General features: G+C 43.9%; 1 protein-coding gene across 3 annotated transcripts in view; it reads right to left on the minus strand.

Moving 5' to 3' along the window:
* Window positions 1–2,493: 2,493 nt before the first annotated feature.
* Window positions 2,494–14,607, minus strand: part of SATB2 (SATB homeobox 2) — a 130,558-nt gene continuing 118,444 nt past the window's right edge. For all 3 annotated transcript variants that reach the window (XM_082284689.1, XM_082284688.1, XM_082284690.1), the window contains one exon: window positions 2,494–5,380. In XM_082284689.1, coding sequence (XP_082140815.1) covers window positions 4,925–5,380 — 456 coding nt within the window. In that variant the 3' untranslated portion in view covers window positions 2,494–4,924. The remainder of the gene's footprint in view (window positions 5,381–14,607) is intronic.

Consider the following 14,607-nt stretch of genomic DNA (forward strand, 5'->3'; position numbering starts at 1 on the left):
AAGCCCGCAGAAATCTGCACTTGAACTGCTGCTGTCTCTCCCTCACCCGAATCCTCTCTTTGCCCGAGGCAGGGCTGACTCACCCAGACCATGCCCTGCAGCTGGCCAGCTCCCCACCACCCGCACCACCGCCAAGGAGTGAGCACACGGGTTCCTGCCATCCCAGAGAGACGGGGCTTTCACACTCCTGCACCGTCTGTACGTGAGCAAAAAAGAAGGGGGTCTTGGCAGGGATGCCAGAGCCATCTCTTTCCATCCTTGCTTCTGTGAACTTTTTCAAAGGTTTCAAGGGTGGCCTGCATTTTCTGTTCCCTGTTGGCTTTGTCACACTGCCTGCTCCCCAAGTCTCAGGCTGCCAGTGTCTCTCCCCTGGATGACTTGGCTTATGTTATTTTGTGTTAAAACCAAGATGTTTTTTTAATGGCTATAAATAAGTTAAAACTGCATCTTTAATTAATCACTGCACTTTATATTGTAAGTGGAGATTTTTTGTAATGATTCGTTTATGATTTTAAGATGCCATTTGCTCACTGTCAAATGTATGCAGCTTTTATCCCTCCATGTTTAACAGGTTTGGGATAGAAACAAAATTTCATCAATGAGGAATTTTAATCCATTTAGTCTAGAGTAAATAATTGGTTATTAAGTGGAAAGAGATTGAGTGGATACTTTTACCTCAGCAACAATGAACTTGAGACACTAGTCAGTATGTTCATCATCTTAAAACATTTTAAACTAATCATAACATGTTTATTTTTCACTGACACAGGTTTGAAATTGGAAATACATATGTCTGAATGACTAAAACATGAACAACAAATAGGAGCAGCAGCATGCAAAGCATAGAAAAGTAGAAGCATTAATAGAAATATTTCTGCTATAGCAGCTATTAAATGATTTTTTTTTTTTTTTACGGTTTGGAAGAAGAACCCATATGTTTATAGGATTTTTTCCCCCCAATTAAAATATGTGTGTATGAGTGTGTCTTTCTCTAAATACTATTTAGCTACACACACACAGGGCTCATGTATAAAATTCCCCCCCAGTGAAGTGAAAGCTGCTTCTCCTTTTGTTTCTTTTCCTACTGTCAGGCAGAAAGGACAACCAATCCAACACCTCAGCACCTTCACAGCACCTGCAGGTGCAGTTCTGAAGGCCAGTTCATGCCCTCAGTCACCTCCCACGCCTGTGAAGGCCAATGGAGCCCCAGCCTTGGGCCATCGACCAGCAAAAGACTGCCCAGAGCTCAGAGCAGAGGCAGCACAGAGCCAGGCACAAGATCTGCCTGAGCCAGCCAGTTGATCCCATGGGAAGGGCACAGGCAGTCCAGGACCCCCCTCAAGGTGAGTGCAAGGAGAGCAGTTGTGCACCCCAGCAAACAGCACTCCAGGAAATGCTGCTGTGCACAGCTTCCAGGTGCCCAGACATTCCCTGAGCACACAGAAAGATGTTTGGTTTTATTTGGTCTCAGATTAAATACAAGTGGCCCACAGGTGACTGGGTACCCAAAGATGTGGTTATTCCTTCACCACCCCCTTATTTTTTTTCTCAAGAGAGCACGTAGATGTTTTTTATAGGATATAAATAAGCCACCAAAAACGGAAGAACTATTGTACTGGAACTATAGGAAAAGTAATAAATGCTTTTAAAAATTGCTCTACCTCAGTTCCTAGACAACTCAAGTCTGACGTGCAGTATATGATTTGTCTGCTAGGATTGAATCCAGGCACTTACCACTTTGTTAGCTTAAGAATTTTGAGCAGTTTTTTCCATTTATCTGTATTCTTCCCAAAAACATTTCACACATTTCTCAGATACATCAATCCTTCCGGCATTCCTCTACACACTCAGTAGGATGCCCTGCTATAAATATAATAAAGCCTTTTATTATGTCCATTAACCATGGACATGTGTGCTCCAAAAGTTTCCTGACACGCAGTCATTTGTGGCTTTTTAATTATAAACAGAAAAAATCTACCAGCAAAAGAAGACAGCAGACTGGAAGTGGATCTTTATGTGTGTGTTTTGAGCATATTCTCCAGCAGGCTGAAGGCACCCCCATCCTCCTCCTGATCTCACCAGAAACATCCTGTGCATGCACCTACATGTGCACAGAAAGCCACTAACACAACAGGTTAGTCCTGGTGATACAGATTTGTCACCTGTGCCAGCTCCAGGAGCCTTGTGCAGGTTTTCAAGACCCAACAACACCAATCAAACCTTTTTTCAACAGGCAAATACGCCCTCTCGGTCTTGCACACCTTGTTCCACTTGAGCTCAGGAGAAAAGAATAAAGCCCAGTAAATTACTTGACAAATTATTCATATTTATTGAATGCGTTTTATTTCAACAACCAAAAAATTCTAACAGCCTAACAATGCACATAAGTTAAAAATTAATTATCACTTAGTGATAACGAAGATAAAGTTGATTTACATGGAAAAATGAACATTTACAATATGTTAATCCTTATTCACATTGTTGATACCGCAATAAAACACAATTTGTTTTTTTTATTTTTTATTTCACAAAAAAGGCGGAAAATTGTGCTTTGTTAAGAGGCACTACAAGAAAAGTTTCTTTCTCCAAATAGATATTATATGATGGATACTGAATAAATAGACATATATGCATTGTAATTCGCAAAGTTCTGGCAAGACCACAGGCTAAAATGCCCACAGATTCACTTAGAACCACTGCAAAACTGGCAGTGAAATTAAAAATAAAAAGGCAAGACTCAGCATTGAAAAAATACCTAATAAAATTTTTGGTTGAAGTGTAAAAGATACCAAATGTTGATGCCATCATCAGATGAACAACTTACATAGCTTGGCAAAATTCAGTTTCCTTTCAAATGTATGGAGTGATTTCAGCTACAGGATAAGAAGACAGTTTTGAAAGCGTAGCTCTGAGAGAAACATAAAGCAGCAACCATCAAAATTCTGAGTAAAGCTGCAGCACACTACAGAACTAAAGGATGAAGAGCAAAAGGGGCATTAAGTAAGCAACCCACCATAATTTTGCAAAGGGATATGAAATTTATGCAGAGATACTCATGTTTCAAACATTAGCTCTGAAAAAATCTCATAAAAACTCCAGAGGTTACTGAGCAGCTAGAATTAGCTTGTATTGCAACGTCTTCTCCCTGTATATTGTCTGTTCTGAGTAAATATCTACACGTAGAGGTTTGTTTTTCGTTTTTAACTCCTACCTTTTATACCTTTCAAATATATAAATAGTATTAACAGTTATATTACATTGCCTGGTGTAGTAAACAGAAAGTAACTTTCAAAGTGATATTGCATGAGGTCTTTGTCAAGATTACATGAAAAGCCCATGTGAAAAAAGGAAGAAAAAAGCCAGAATTCTTGTTGGTACCATTACGGCTGCAGTTTACAGGCGTCTGAAATCAATCCAGCTGCAAGGTGAGGTCTTTGTCTCAGAAATCATTGCACAGAAGTGAAAAGTGAATGCTACTTGGCGTCTCTCTCGACAGGGTGCCTCAGAGCGGGTGGATGCTATTGCAGCTTTAGTGCTCAGGCCATCGAAGAGTCACTTGGGATTGGCTCTGCTTTATGTAACGTAGCTGCTACCTGGGTGCTGCGGAGCCTTCGCCCAGGAGGGGTGGGAGTGCAGGGCCTGGCTGGGAGTGCAGCGCCTGGGCCCCCCAGGGAGCGGGGACCTGCGGCTGGAAACACTGCATTGCACTGGCACGGAACGCGGGACACGAGGAAGCCCAGCACAACAGAAACACGGGGGAGGTTACGAGCAGGGCGAGCGGGAAGTCACCAGCGCAAACCCTCGGTCTGTCAGCAATTCACCTGGACAGGATTCTTGGGATTGTGGCATTTTGTGTCGCAATGTAACTTTACACGTGTGTGTGTGTGCGTGCGTGCGTTTCACTTCAGTATAAACAAAAAGCAACAACAAGAAGGAAGCTTTTAAAGATCTGAAACAAAGAACAGGTAAATAAAATCCACAGTAAAATGTGGTTGATAGTATGAATTCCATACATCAAATCTCAACACATTTATCTTTTTTCTCTTTCTATAAAGACCTCGTTAATGGACAAGTCTTCTACGCACTGAATTTCAGTTTTAGTCATTCTGAATCCCATGAAAACTCATCTGTTCACTACGGAAAGGACTATCTGGAGAGTGGAACATGCTGTATCCTTTTAAGTGTGCATTGTGTTCAAAGTACTTTTAACTTACTAGGTTTTCTTTTTAAGGTGCCCTGATTTGTTTTTCCATTTTCTCTCTCTTTTTCCTCTTTTCTTTTTTTGGCAGTGTTGATTTATGTCTTTAAATACCTCAAAAATTACCCATCAAGTTGCCAGATAGGAAGCCATATAACAATGAAAAAAAAAAAATCAGGGATAAACATAGAAAATAAATAGGAATTCAAAAATAGTCACCACACCCTGAGAGCAGGCGGCAGTTTATCAAAAAGCCAAAGCAACTCATTTTGAAGTGGTTTTAATACATAAACAAGTCTCATCTTTAAAGAACTCATTTCACAGTCTATACTTTCAGGTTGTAAAGTTCCGTCCCATGCAATTTAATATATATATATTTTATGTAAATATATATATACACACACAAAGTTGTAAATTTCCCTTCACTGATTTCATAGGACTTTTTCTTCCAATTTACTTGCTAGCTGTCCCTTTCATAAGTGCAAGATTGATGAAGGCATAATCCTATGTGACTACAACGATTGCTTCAGTCAAATGCAGGAAGTGTAACACTCGAGTGTCTGTGTCAAGGCGATGTCTGATCGGGCAATGCTGAATTCATTCGGTTTGCACATGGATCATGCGCAACGGAAACAAACAAACAGAAGTTAAAACGAGGAAAAAAATCAAAAATAAAACCAGAAAATCCTTGGATCAATGTATTGCTTTCTGCACTTCTATCTCACATTATCTCTGGTCGATGTCTGCTGGAGCCGCCTTGCTTTTGTCAGGATTCTCCTCCTCCGCCTCCACTTTATACATTTCCTCAGAGCCTTCCTCACTGTCGTTCTCCTCCGACTCCGTCAGCAGCTCCTCGTCCTTGTACTCTGCCACGTCAACCACTGTTCCCAAGTGCTCTTTTAGCTTCCCGTGGTGCTTTACGTGGTAACGTTGGTTCTGGAAGAATTTGATGATGGTGTGCTTGGGGAGATCCAGCTGAGCAGAGAGGGTGTGGATGGCTTCCTGATCAGGGTAGAGACCCACGTCATGAATAAAGCTTTGAAGGATACCTAGAGCTTCCAAGGAGATCTTGGTACGGGATCTTGGCTTTTTGGCACAACTGTCCTCAGCAGGTGGAGGAGGAGCCTCTTCTCTAGGTGGGGAATTCTCCTTGGCAGGCTGGGACTGCTGTCTGTGCAGCACCTATAAGATCAAACAGACACACACTTCACATGCTGACCCCTCGGTGCTTGACATAAGGGCACTTGTACAGGTTTGTATACAGGACCCACTTTGGTTTGGTCAAGAAAAGTACAATTAATATGCATTGTGCACTACCTTTCTCACCTGTAAGACAGCTACACCAGTAACTGCAGACTGAAGGGAGAAAGTGGTATCAAAGGCAAATGTTACAAAATAAATGTAAACCCACAAAATAAATGAGAAATAAAAATGCAAGTAATAAAAAGAAATATAAAATAGCCAAAATAAAAATTAAGTCAAAAGGTATTACAGTCTCGTGGTCATGATGATTGGCCAGTTGCCCCATCTCAGAAAAGTCATTCTCCTGCTTTGCTCCTCTTCTCCCCACTCTTGTTTCCTCTCATCTTTTCAGGCTAGACACTTTGACCATTTCTTCAAGATGTCAAGTACCACAAAGGCCTAGGCACATGTGGGATTGTCAGGTGCTACTTTATGAATAATTATTTTGCATTAAAATCCATCACAGCTACTTTTTGTAAGAAAAAAAAATAATAGAAGTGCAGAGATTTGCTAAGATTTCTCTTCCCTTTCCCTTAAGAGGGACAGCATTGTCAATTCAGTTGCTTTGCATAGGTGGCTTTAATGTGTCTCCTGAACAGATTTCTCTATATTACATCTGCAGTAATTTCACTAGTTGAGGAGTTCTGAGTTCAAATAATTATAGCCCTCCATTCTGAGAAACCCTCTGGGCAAGCACACTTTGCAGTCTTGTAACAGATTTTCACCCACAGTATCTCCTTTTCGGCAAGTTTAAAGAAAGCATATGTAGCTCTTAATCTTCCTAACAGCCACTTAAAATGACTAAGAAAGGGCCTCGTGCAGCCCTTATTCCGGGGGAAAAAATACCTGCTTTGAATTGTTCGAAACACAGAGGAGCTCCATATGCTTTCTTTAAAACCAAATCTATACAAGAGAGATTAGTGGAAAAAATCCCCTACAGGATTGAGTGCTGGATTTGCCCAGAGGTTTCTTCAGATGCAGGGAAATAATTATTAGAGCTTGACACTCAAAGCTAACAAAATCAATATGGATAACTATTTTCTTCCACAAGTAAGAGGGAATTCTGGCTCTTTAACCAAGAAGAAAACATCTTTGTTGCAAACTGTAATATCCAGAGAATCAACCCTACATTAAAGCTCTCTGAAGGAAAAAAAAACCCAAGGATAAATAATGGAAATGTGCTGAGAACTTGCACTGAATTTTACACACATACCGAGCCCCCCGTAAAATGCTACACTAGTCAAGTTATTACCGCAAGAGGGAAGCCCGCTGTGGAATATCAGCCTGTTATGCAAATAAATAAAAAGGCTCTGTGCCGAAGAGCCCTTTCCTCATTTCCTTCATCAAACGTTCCTGCCATAACAATTTGTAACGTCAGCGATCTCCAGTCCCAGCTTTTGGGAAGCAGATCGCAGTCCCCAGGCACTGCCCACCACGGCGTGGCCGAGGAGCTGAGCCCGCCGGGGATGCTGTGACGGTGGCCCGGCTGCACCTGGCCAGGGCTCTGCTCCCCGCGGGGCTGCAGCTCCCCGGGCACAGAAGCAGGACCCGGCACCACGTCCCGGTGCCTCCGTGAGCAGCGGGGTGTGAGTGAGGGCCGGCAGTGCAGGGACACAGCTGCACATCCTGCTGCCGGCAGCGCTGCCCGCACTCCCCACGGGCACAGCCGTGCCGGGACAGTGGCAGGAACACCCCACCAAGGAGCAGCTCCACAGGGACAGCCAAGAGCAGGTGCCAGCACAGGGCTTGCCACACCGCGGGCAAGAGCCACTGCTGGACAGAAACGCTGCAAACTTGTTTCGGTGCCAATACGTACATTTTCCTCCCAAGCACGTAAATACTGGGGGTTCCACAGAAATGGCTAACCAGGGAGCAGGGGAAAAGGGGGAGCTCAGATGGAAATGACAGATACTCTGGTTTATGTTTTATTACATCTCTTGTAATAAAAGAGCATAATGTTCCAATGAATGGAATCGCTCAGCTGCTCTTTGAGGATTTCTTTTTTGTCCATGGATTGCTTTCAAAGAGAAGGGCTGACGTTTCCAAATAGAGGGTTACAGATGAGGGTGGGATCTGTACCTACGTCAGCAGGGAGCACTGAAAGCAGCAGAGCCAGGATCGCTGATTCTAGCCAGGGACCAAGCCCCATAAATTTGTCACAGAGACCCTACCTAATCTCCCCTGTTGTGGCTTCTGGTCCTGTCACCTGACAAAGTAAGGCCCAGAGCAGCCAAAATCAAAAGGATTTAACACCACAAATAAACTGCCAGGGAACTTACAGACAGCGTCACACAAAAAGCCGCAAGTAGCATTGCTAATCAGAAGCTGGATTCAAGTAGCAGCTAACAGAGATAGAAACACATCCAGAAAGGGTGCGAATTACTTAGTTCATTCTTGTTGGAGTTGGAAGGGGGCTTTTTTTCCCTTTTCAGTTGACAAATAGCATGAGAAATGATCCAGCTTGAAAAATGTTACAAGACTTCCAATCAAATATAATGATGAAAAAAATCCAACAATACGGGATCAGCAGCAGTAAAATGTTTAATTTGAAGGAGATGAAGAGATGCCTACAGCATCTATAAAGCAATCAACCAAAGAGAGGGCTGAGAGCAGGAGAGAAAGAATAATTTCAATTAACCCTTCCTTTTCCAGAGTGACCTCTCCACCTTCTCCAGAAGAGAAAATGCAAAACCTGGGGGTTATCAGTGTAAAATAGTAGAAAAAGGTTGCATTTTATTTCATCTCCTGTTATGCTAGGTAATGAAAAAAACTAAAGCTGCTCTTCTAACAGACAAATCTCATTATTTTACAAACTTCTGGGGGTTTCCTCTCGTTTGCCAGTGGGATTAACAAAGGACTTCAGCCACACTGTATTTGTCAGCAACAGAACTTTAGCCATATACAGACAGATGAATAAATGCACAGAATGTCCTTCAGATCTGGGCTGTGGTCAGTTTTGCAACTCCTTCTGACAGTACAAGCTATTTAGCACAACAGAGCATGCTTTTCTATGCAAACCAGATCAACTGCTGAGCACACGGTACAATATGAAATCTAAATTACCTGTATGTTAAATATTTGCTTTAAACTACATTTGATTGACGAGCATGCTGGTCAATCTGAGTGATTGGCTTACTTCATATCTGGCTCTGCATGCCACAGCCTCACAGAGGAAATGGCCCATATTTGGAGTTCCAGATTTTCAGATCTTGGGTCATAATTAGGCTCCTACATCTGCAGGTAAAATTTCCAGCAGCTTCACTCACTGCTGTGCACACCCTGCCATATAGCTTTGGGTCAGTGCTGCTCTGCCTCTGCACTGCCAAGAAGGAAACATCACTGATCTTCTGTGTATAGGGTGCAGCGCATCTCCCAGCGCAGGCGAACCCTCCGTGGTGGCCGGACCTACCACAAAGCCCTGCGGATATGATGGGCTTCTGAGGTGAGGGATAACAACAATGGCCACGCTCAGCTCTCCTGTTCCCAGGAAAGCTGGTGCTGGGCTTGGAAAGGTGCACTTTGTGGCACAGGTGCCCCATGCCCCCCTTCCCCACTCCCTTCTCCATCCCCCATGCCCTTTCCCACTGCTCCCCAGCCACAGGTGGGGCAGCCTCCTCCTCCTCCACAGCCAGCACCATCTGGAGCTGACTTTCCTTCCCCTTCCTGACTTCTCATCTACTTTCAAATCAAATGTGAAGATACAGATTTCCTTCCATGCCCAGAGGACTTACTCTTTCCATTCCTTCAAGAGATTTAATTTTCAAACTCTATAGACATGGCTGCCTTTCAACATTTGAAAACAGAGCATCTCTGGAAGATGCTGCTTCATGAAGGTTCAATCAGGTAGACTTTCTCCTCACAGAAAAACTTATCTTTTTGAAATAAATTCAAGAGCCCTGGTAGAAAACTTGCAAGAAAATGACTGTGATGGAAGTTGACTTTAAATGATTAAGTGACTGGTCTTAGATCGCACTGTACTGAAATATGATTTGAAGGCCACAATGAAAAGCAGCTGTAAGCCATGTGTAAAATATAATAGTACATGCCTACAGGGAAGGAAGTGAGATACTGAATGATTAAATTTAGGGGAGTATATAATGTAGTGTATCATTATGGGAGTGATCAGGATTATTTGTAATAAGCTAAGGGTTTGTGGTCTATCTAAAATCCAAAGCCAAGAACTATCAGGGGAAAGGACTGTTGCACTGTTTTACACTTATCCACTCCCCACATCTCCAGGTGCTCCCACAGGAGAAACCTGACTTAGGCGTTGCCACAGAAAAGAGAGAGGTGAGCGAACCCAAACTGAAAGATGAACATCATGTAATCGCAGTCTGTGCCTGTACTGTATTTAATTTTGGCTGGATTCACTATGCCACTGGTGTTTATTTCCATTTCCACCCACTTTCTAGCTAGAACTACACACGTGGCATTGGTGAGTGGCTAAGGGAGCCAAGCAGGATGCTCGAGCGGGGAACACACACACACCCCCAGGCACCACCAGCAGTGAGACACCAGCTGACAACACTGACTCTGTGACATGTCACCCTCCATTGCCTGGACAGCCTTTGCAGCACACTGGAATCAGGAACTGCATTTCTATGTGAAAACCTCAAGCTCTTTTGTTTCCTAGTGTGGTCCTGCCCATCCCTTTGCAGAGAGGATCAGTCATGTGAGCTCCCTTCCGTTGGGATTTGCTGAGATAATGAGGTGCCCCTTGCTAAGAGAGGCACCAAAAATGTTACATTCTTGAAAGACTGTGCATTTTCAATAGAGACTGCCCTTGCTGAACAGACACCACCATCGTCTGTGCACAGACGGTGTGAGCACTGACAGGTACCTTGATGGCATGTGGTGGTCAATATCAATTTTCATAACGCAAACCCACAAGAAGCAAAGTTGAATGGATTGGCCTTCTCTTTGCCAGAGGAGGTTTAAATTGGGTATTAGAAAAGACTTCTTCACTGAAAGAGTTGTAAAACATTGGAACAGGCTACCCAGGGAAGTGGTGGAGTCACTGTCCCTAGAGGTACTTAAATTAAGTGCCACACCTACATATACGAGACATGGTTTAGGGGTGCACTTGGCATTGGTGGGTTAATGGTTGGACTCAATGATCTTACAGGTCTTTTCCAAAACAGATAATTCTGTGAATCTATTCTCAGCGGTGGGAAGGGGTCAAACCTTTCAGCTTTTCTTCGTATTTACATTGCTCTCACAGCCAGCCATAACACTGTATCACATCAAGGACTTCCATGCCAAAGACAGCAAGATTTTAGCCTGCTTAAGGACCCCAAAAGAAAAGCCAGAGAGAACAGACACATACTATAAAACACAGGTCCAGAACCTTCATTTGGTACACCTAACACCAGCCATCTATTACTGCCCTTGGAAGCGTTCAAGGCTCATCAGCAGGAGTTGCCACCAGTTTGACTCCATGCAAAAACAATTCACCACACACCTCCTGTCAGCAAGCCACTGGAAAAGCTCCTTCCCCATGGCCAGCTGAAGTCAAAGGCAGGGCTGAGGACAGGCCTAAACAAGGTGTTCAGCTGCATTTTACTGAGCAGCACCTCACCTCTGTAAGCTGAGAGCCCCCTGGCAGTGCCTAGCTATCCTGCTAAGAGTTTACTGAAGAGACAAACTCCCTTTTGTTGCAACAAAATCTTATACCAAGAAGGAGGCACTGTCCCTCTTAGCAGAGTTTACAGGAATAATCTGCAGGAGATTATCTGTTCAAATAAAGAGCCTTACACTCCCTAGCCCTGGTCTCTCTTCACATATAGAAATGTGCAAGGAGAGAAGAGAGGCAGCAGCTGCCATAACCAGGCTCGTGACAGCCTCCCAGGCCAGGGCTCGCAGGGATAAGAACATTAATTACACACAGTCACTGTGCCAAGACTCTTTACAGGTTTCTAGGAATGTCCGTACAAGAAACTGTAGCAGAAGTTACAATTTGCACCTGTGTTCCTTTCTTTCTTATTAAAAATGTGGTTCTTAGACGACTCTTTTTTTCTTCCCTTGCAAAAATACATTCATTTGGGTAAACACTGCAGCACTAGTCACAGCACCAAAGGAAGTATTTTCTTTGGACTCATTCTCAGAGTGATTTCACACCTTGACACCATAAAGCTGTGTTAAAGACCATGGTTTAGTTTCCTTGCTTTTCTTGGATTATACACTATCCTAAGGTCAAAACTCAGGGAAATCCAAAACTGTTATTAAAAAAGAAAAAGTATCTATGAAGTGATGACAAATTGCAGACTACAGGTGTTAGATTACATTTTGACTCCAGGCAGGTTTAATATACTTTAGTTTCCTTTTACAATTGCCCTTAGCAGGTACTGTTATCGGTAAGGGATTAAAAAAAATATATGGTACTCAATAAAAGAAGACCGTGTCAAAAGAAATCAATATGAGCGTGCAAAATGGTAGGAAGTCTGACACGGATAAATATGTTCAGTTTCATCTAACTTCAGTCTGAGCTTCTTTTAATTTTGTAGCTCAACTGCTGGCCACACATCCTGTGCATTTTCCAGTGCAGCTTAGTAATTGCTTCACAAGAGTAAACACCCTTATTAAAGATAATTACAATACTTGTCTGTGATATGAAGTACCCCATCTCATGAAAGCCAGATGAAACCAGCCAACCAGAACTGGTGGCTACAACACCTCGTAAGCCAGCAGCCCTGGGTCCCATTCATTTTGTCTGCAAAGACAAAGCAGTCACACAATAAAAAAGTCCCCCAAATATTCAGGCCTTTCCTATCACCCTTCATCCGCCCCTGACCACCACTGGAACCAGAATATTGGATCAGACAAACCCTGTCCTAAATCTATCAGCTCTGAGGTACAAGTCACACTCTGAGATATACAAAAAGGGACTTAGAGAGAACTCTTGAGGAGAGAAAGGAGTTCCACAGGGAACCCAAAGTCAAAGGCAAGTTTGGTTTCCAGGCTGGAATGCAAGCTGGCTGAAGTGATTCATTTCAACATCTTTGGAGCACACTCGCCACATGCTTCCCTTTGCTTTACGGTGGTTGCCTTGCTCAAGGGCAGGAAATAGGCAGGGATTTGAAAGCATGGCAAGACACTGAACACCCAGCCTCTGAAACAGCAGCCCTATCCTGCAATTCTCCAGGACCAAACTATCAAAAATGGTCAAAAAGGTGACGAAAAAGACAACAGGAATTAAAAAAAAACCCAAAAAACAAAACAACGAAATTTTCAGTTGTACGTTGCTTTTGGCATCCCACACAAAGTGCTAAGCATAAGCAAAACACAATTAATCTTGACTTGAAGGCAGGGGGAAGGTGTCTCTCCCCCTCCCCAGCACACACTGCTCCCATTAATGCTAACAGGAGCTTACCATGCATCAAAGAGCAAATCCACCACAAAACATTTTTAAGTGCTATCATCACTGGAAATAAAATATAAATTACAGCTTGATTACACTGCACTGCTAAGAGGCCACATGTGCAGCATAGCTCGCAATGACAACTTCAGATGACCAGATAACTTTGGGACAGGTCTAAGAGGTTACTGTAAAACATCTGTGCAGAGGAATCTTTCCTTGTCTTTGCTTTCCTTTCAAGAAGCTGTGGCACTGCTGTCTGCACAGTTGTTTGAAGAATGTTTACAAATCAGCTTGACAAAGAGAAAAAAAACTTCTGCCACCACTTGACCACAATCATGATCTTATTCTTCAGTAATGCGTGGTTTATTTCCCTTTCCTGATCTCTGTTAATAGACAGCACGTGCCTACACAATAGCCACTATTTTGTCTGTATAATGTTAAAAAAATAAATCAGAAAACTCTGACAATGCAGAACAGTGTCCCGGTGTTTCCTGGGGTAACTGCTCTCCCTCGAATGCTAACTCAACTCTTCCCACAAAAGCACAGGCACAACTTTCATTGCTGTGCAAGTGCCTGAGAACTGGCTGATTTTATGGGGCAGCACAAATGAGCTCATGCTGATGAACATTCATGTATTAGCTCTGAATTTCCCATCTTGGGCTGGTTTAAGCCAGACCCTTAGGCTCACTGCAGAGTAGCTGTGACCAGCGCTGGGTATCTCTTTGTCCAACACCTGGCTGCAGCCTGGGAGAGTTGTCAGCAGCTCCTGCACAGCCTGCAGGTGGAGCCGGCACGTACCTCCTGTGTCCACATGCAAGCGGCCGGATCCATTCCGGCTGCTGCTGGCACAAGCCAGGGTGCTGCTGACAGAGCAGCCGATGCGGTCAGGAAGTGTTGCACAACCTCGCTGCAGACTCTCTCCTGAAGGCATCGGTGATGGATGGCTCCATTGTCTGGGGATGGGGCACAGCCAGCACAGCTGGCACGGGGGCCAGTTTGCTGCACCCCTGGCAGGCAGGCAGGCAGGACTCTGCCAGCCTTGGAGAAGCCATGCAAGTCTCTCTTGCCTGTAACCTGTGGTAGCAAGGCAGCCTCCTCCACAAGGCAAAAAGCAACAGCAACAGCCTCATCAACACTACCCTTCTGCATGGTGATGCTAAGTGGAGTCCCCTCAAGTGGGACTTTCAACATCTGTGTGCACCTTGAGGGCCACAAACCTTCCAGTTGACACTCACCTCCAAAACAAGACCATGAGCTTTGTGGGCCTCGGAGTTGTCTCTCCTGTGCCTTCTCTCACAGCCCTAGCAAGGCTCTCTGGGGTGCTATGGTGTGCAGAGCTCTGCTTAGCTGTTTCCAAATAGAGCCTGAGCTTGCTTGTGGCTGAAGGGAGGGTCTGCCAAAGATTTTGGGTCAGTTCTGCGTTTCCCCATCCCAACCCTGATAATCATGATGAGGAGCTGGCAGAATGCCACAGGAACTAAGGGGGCAACAAAAGGGGTTTTGGTTTAGTTTTCTGCAGACAAAACACTTTGGGTGTCCTCTACCCTTTCTTGTTTAATTAACACTACACATGTTCTCCTTTTCTTTTGAAAATTGGAAGAGTATTTGTGGGCAGTGTGAGCAAGATCTTCCCTGACAAGCCCCAACCTAGAGCCGTGCTTAAGGTCAAGCTCTAAACCCCTAACTATGGTGGCACGAATGGCGCCACTATAATCATGCTGTTTTCCAGTTACTCAGACCAGGAGTAGGCACTGCATTATTTCAGGAAGGATATGTTTGGATTAGATGCTGGATTCTGGTGGGGGGGTAA

This window comes from Coloeus monedula (genome assembly GCF_965178545.1).
Source record: "Coloeus monedula genome assembly, chromosome: 7".
Lineage (NCBI taxonomy): Eukaryota > Metazoa > Chordata > Aves > Passeriformes > Corvidae > Coloeus > Coloeus monedula.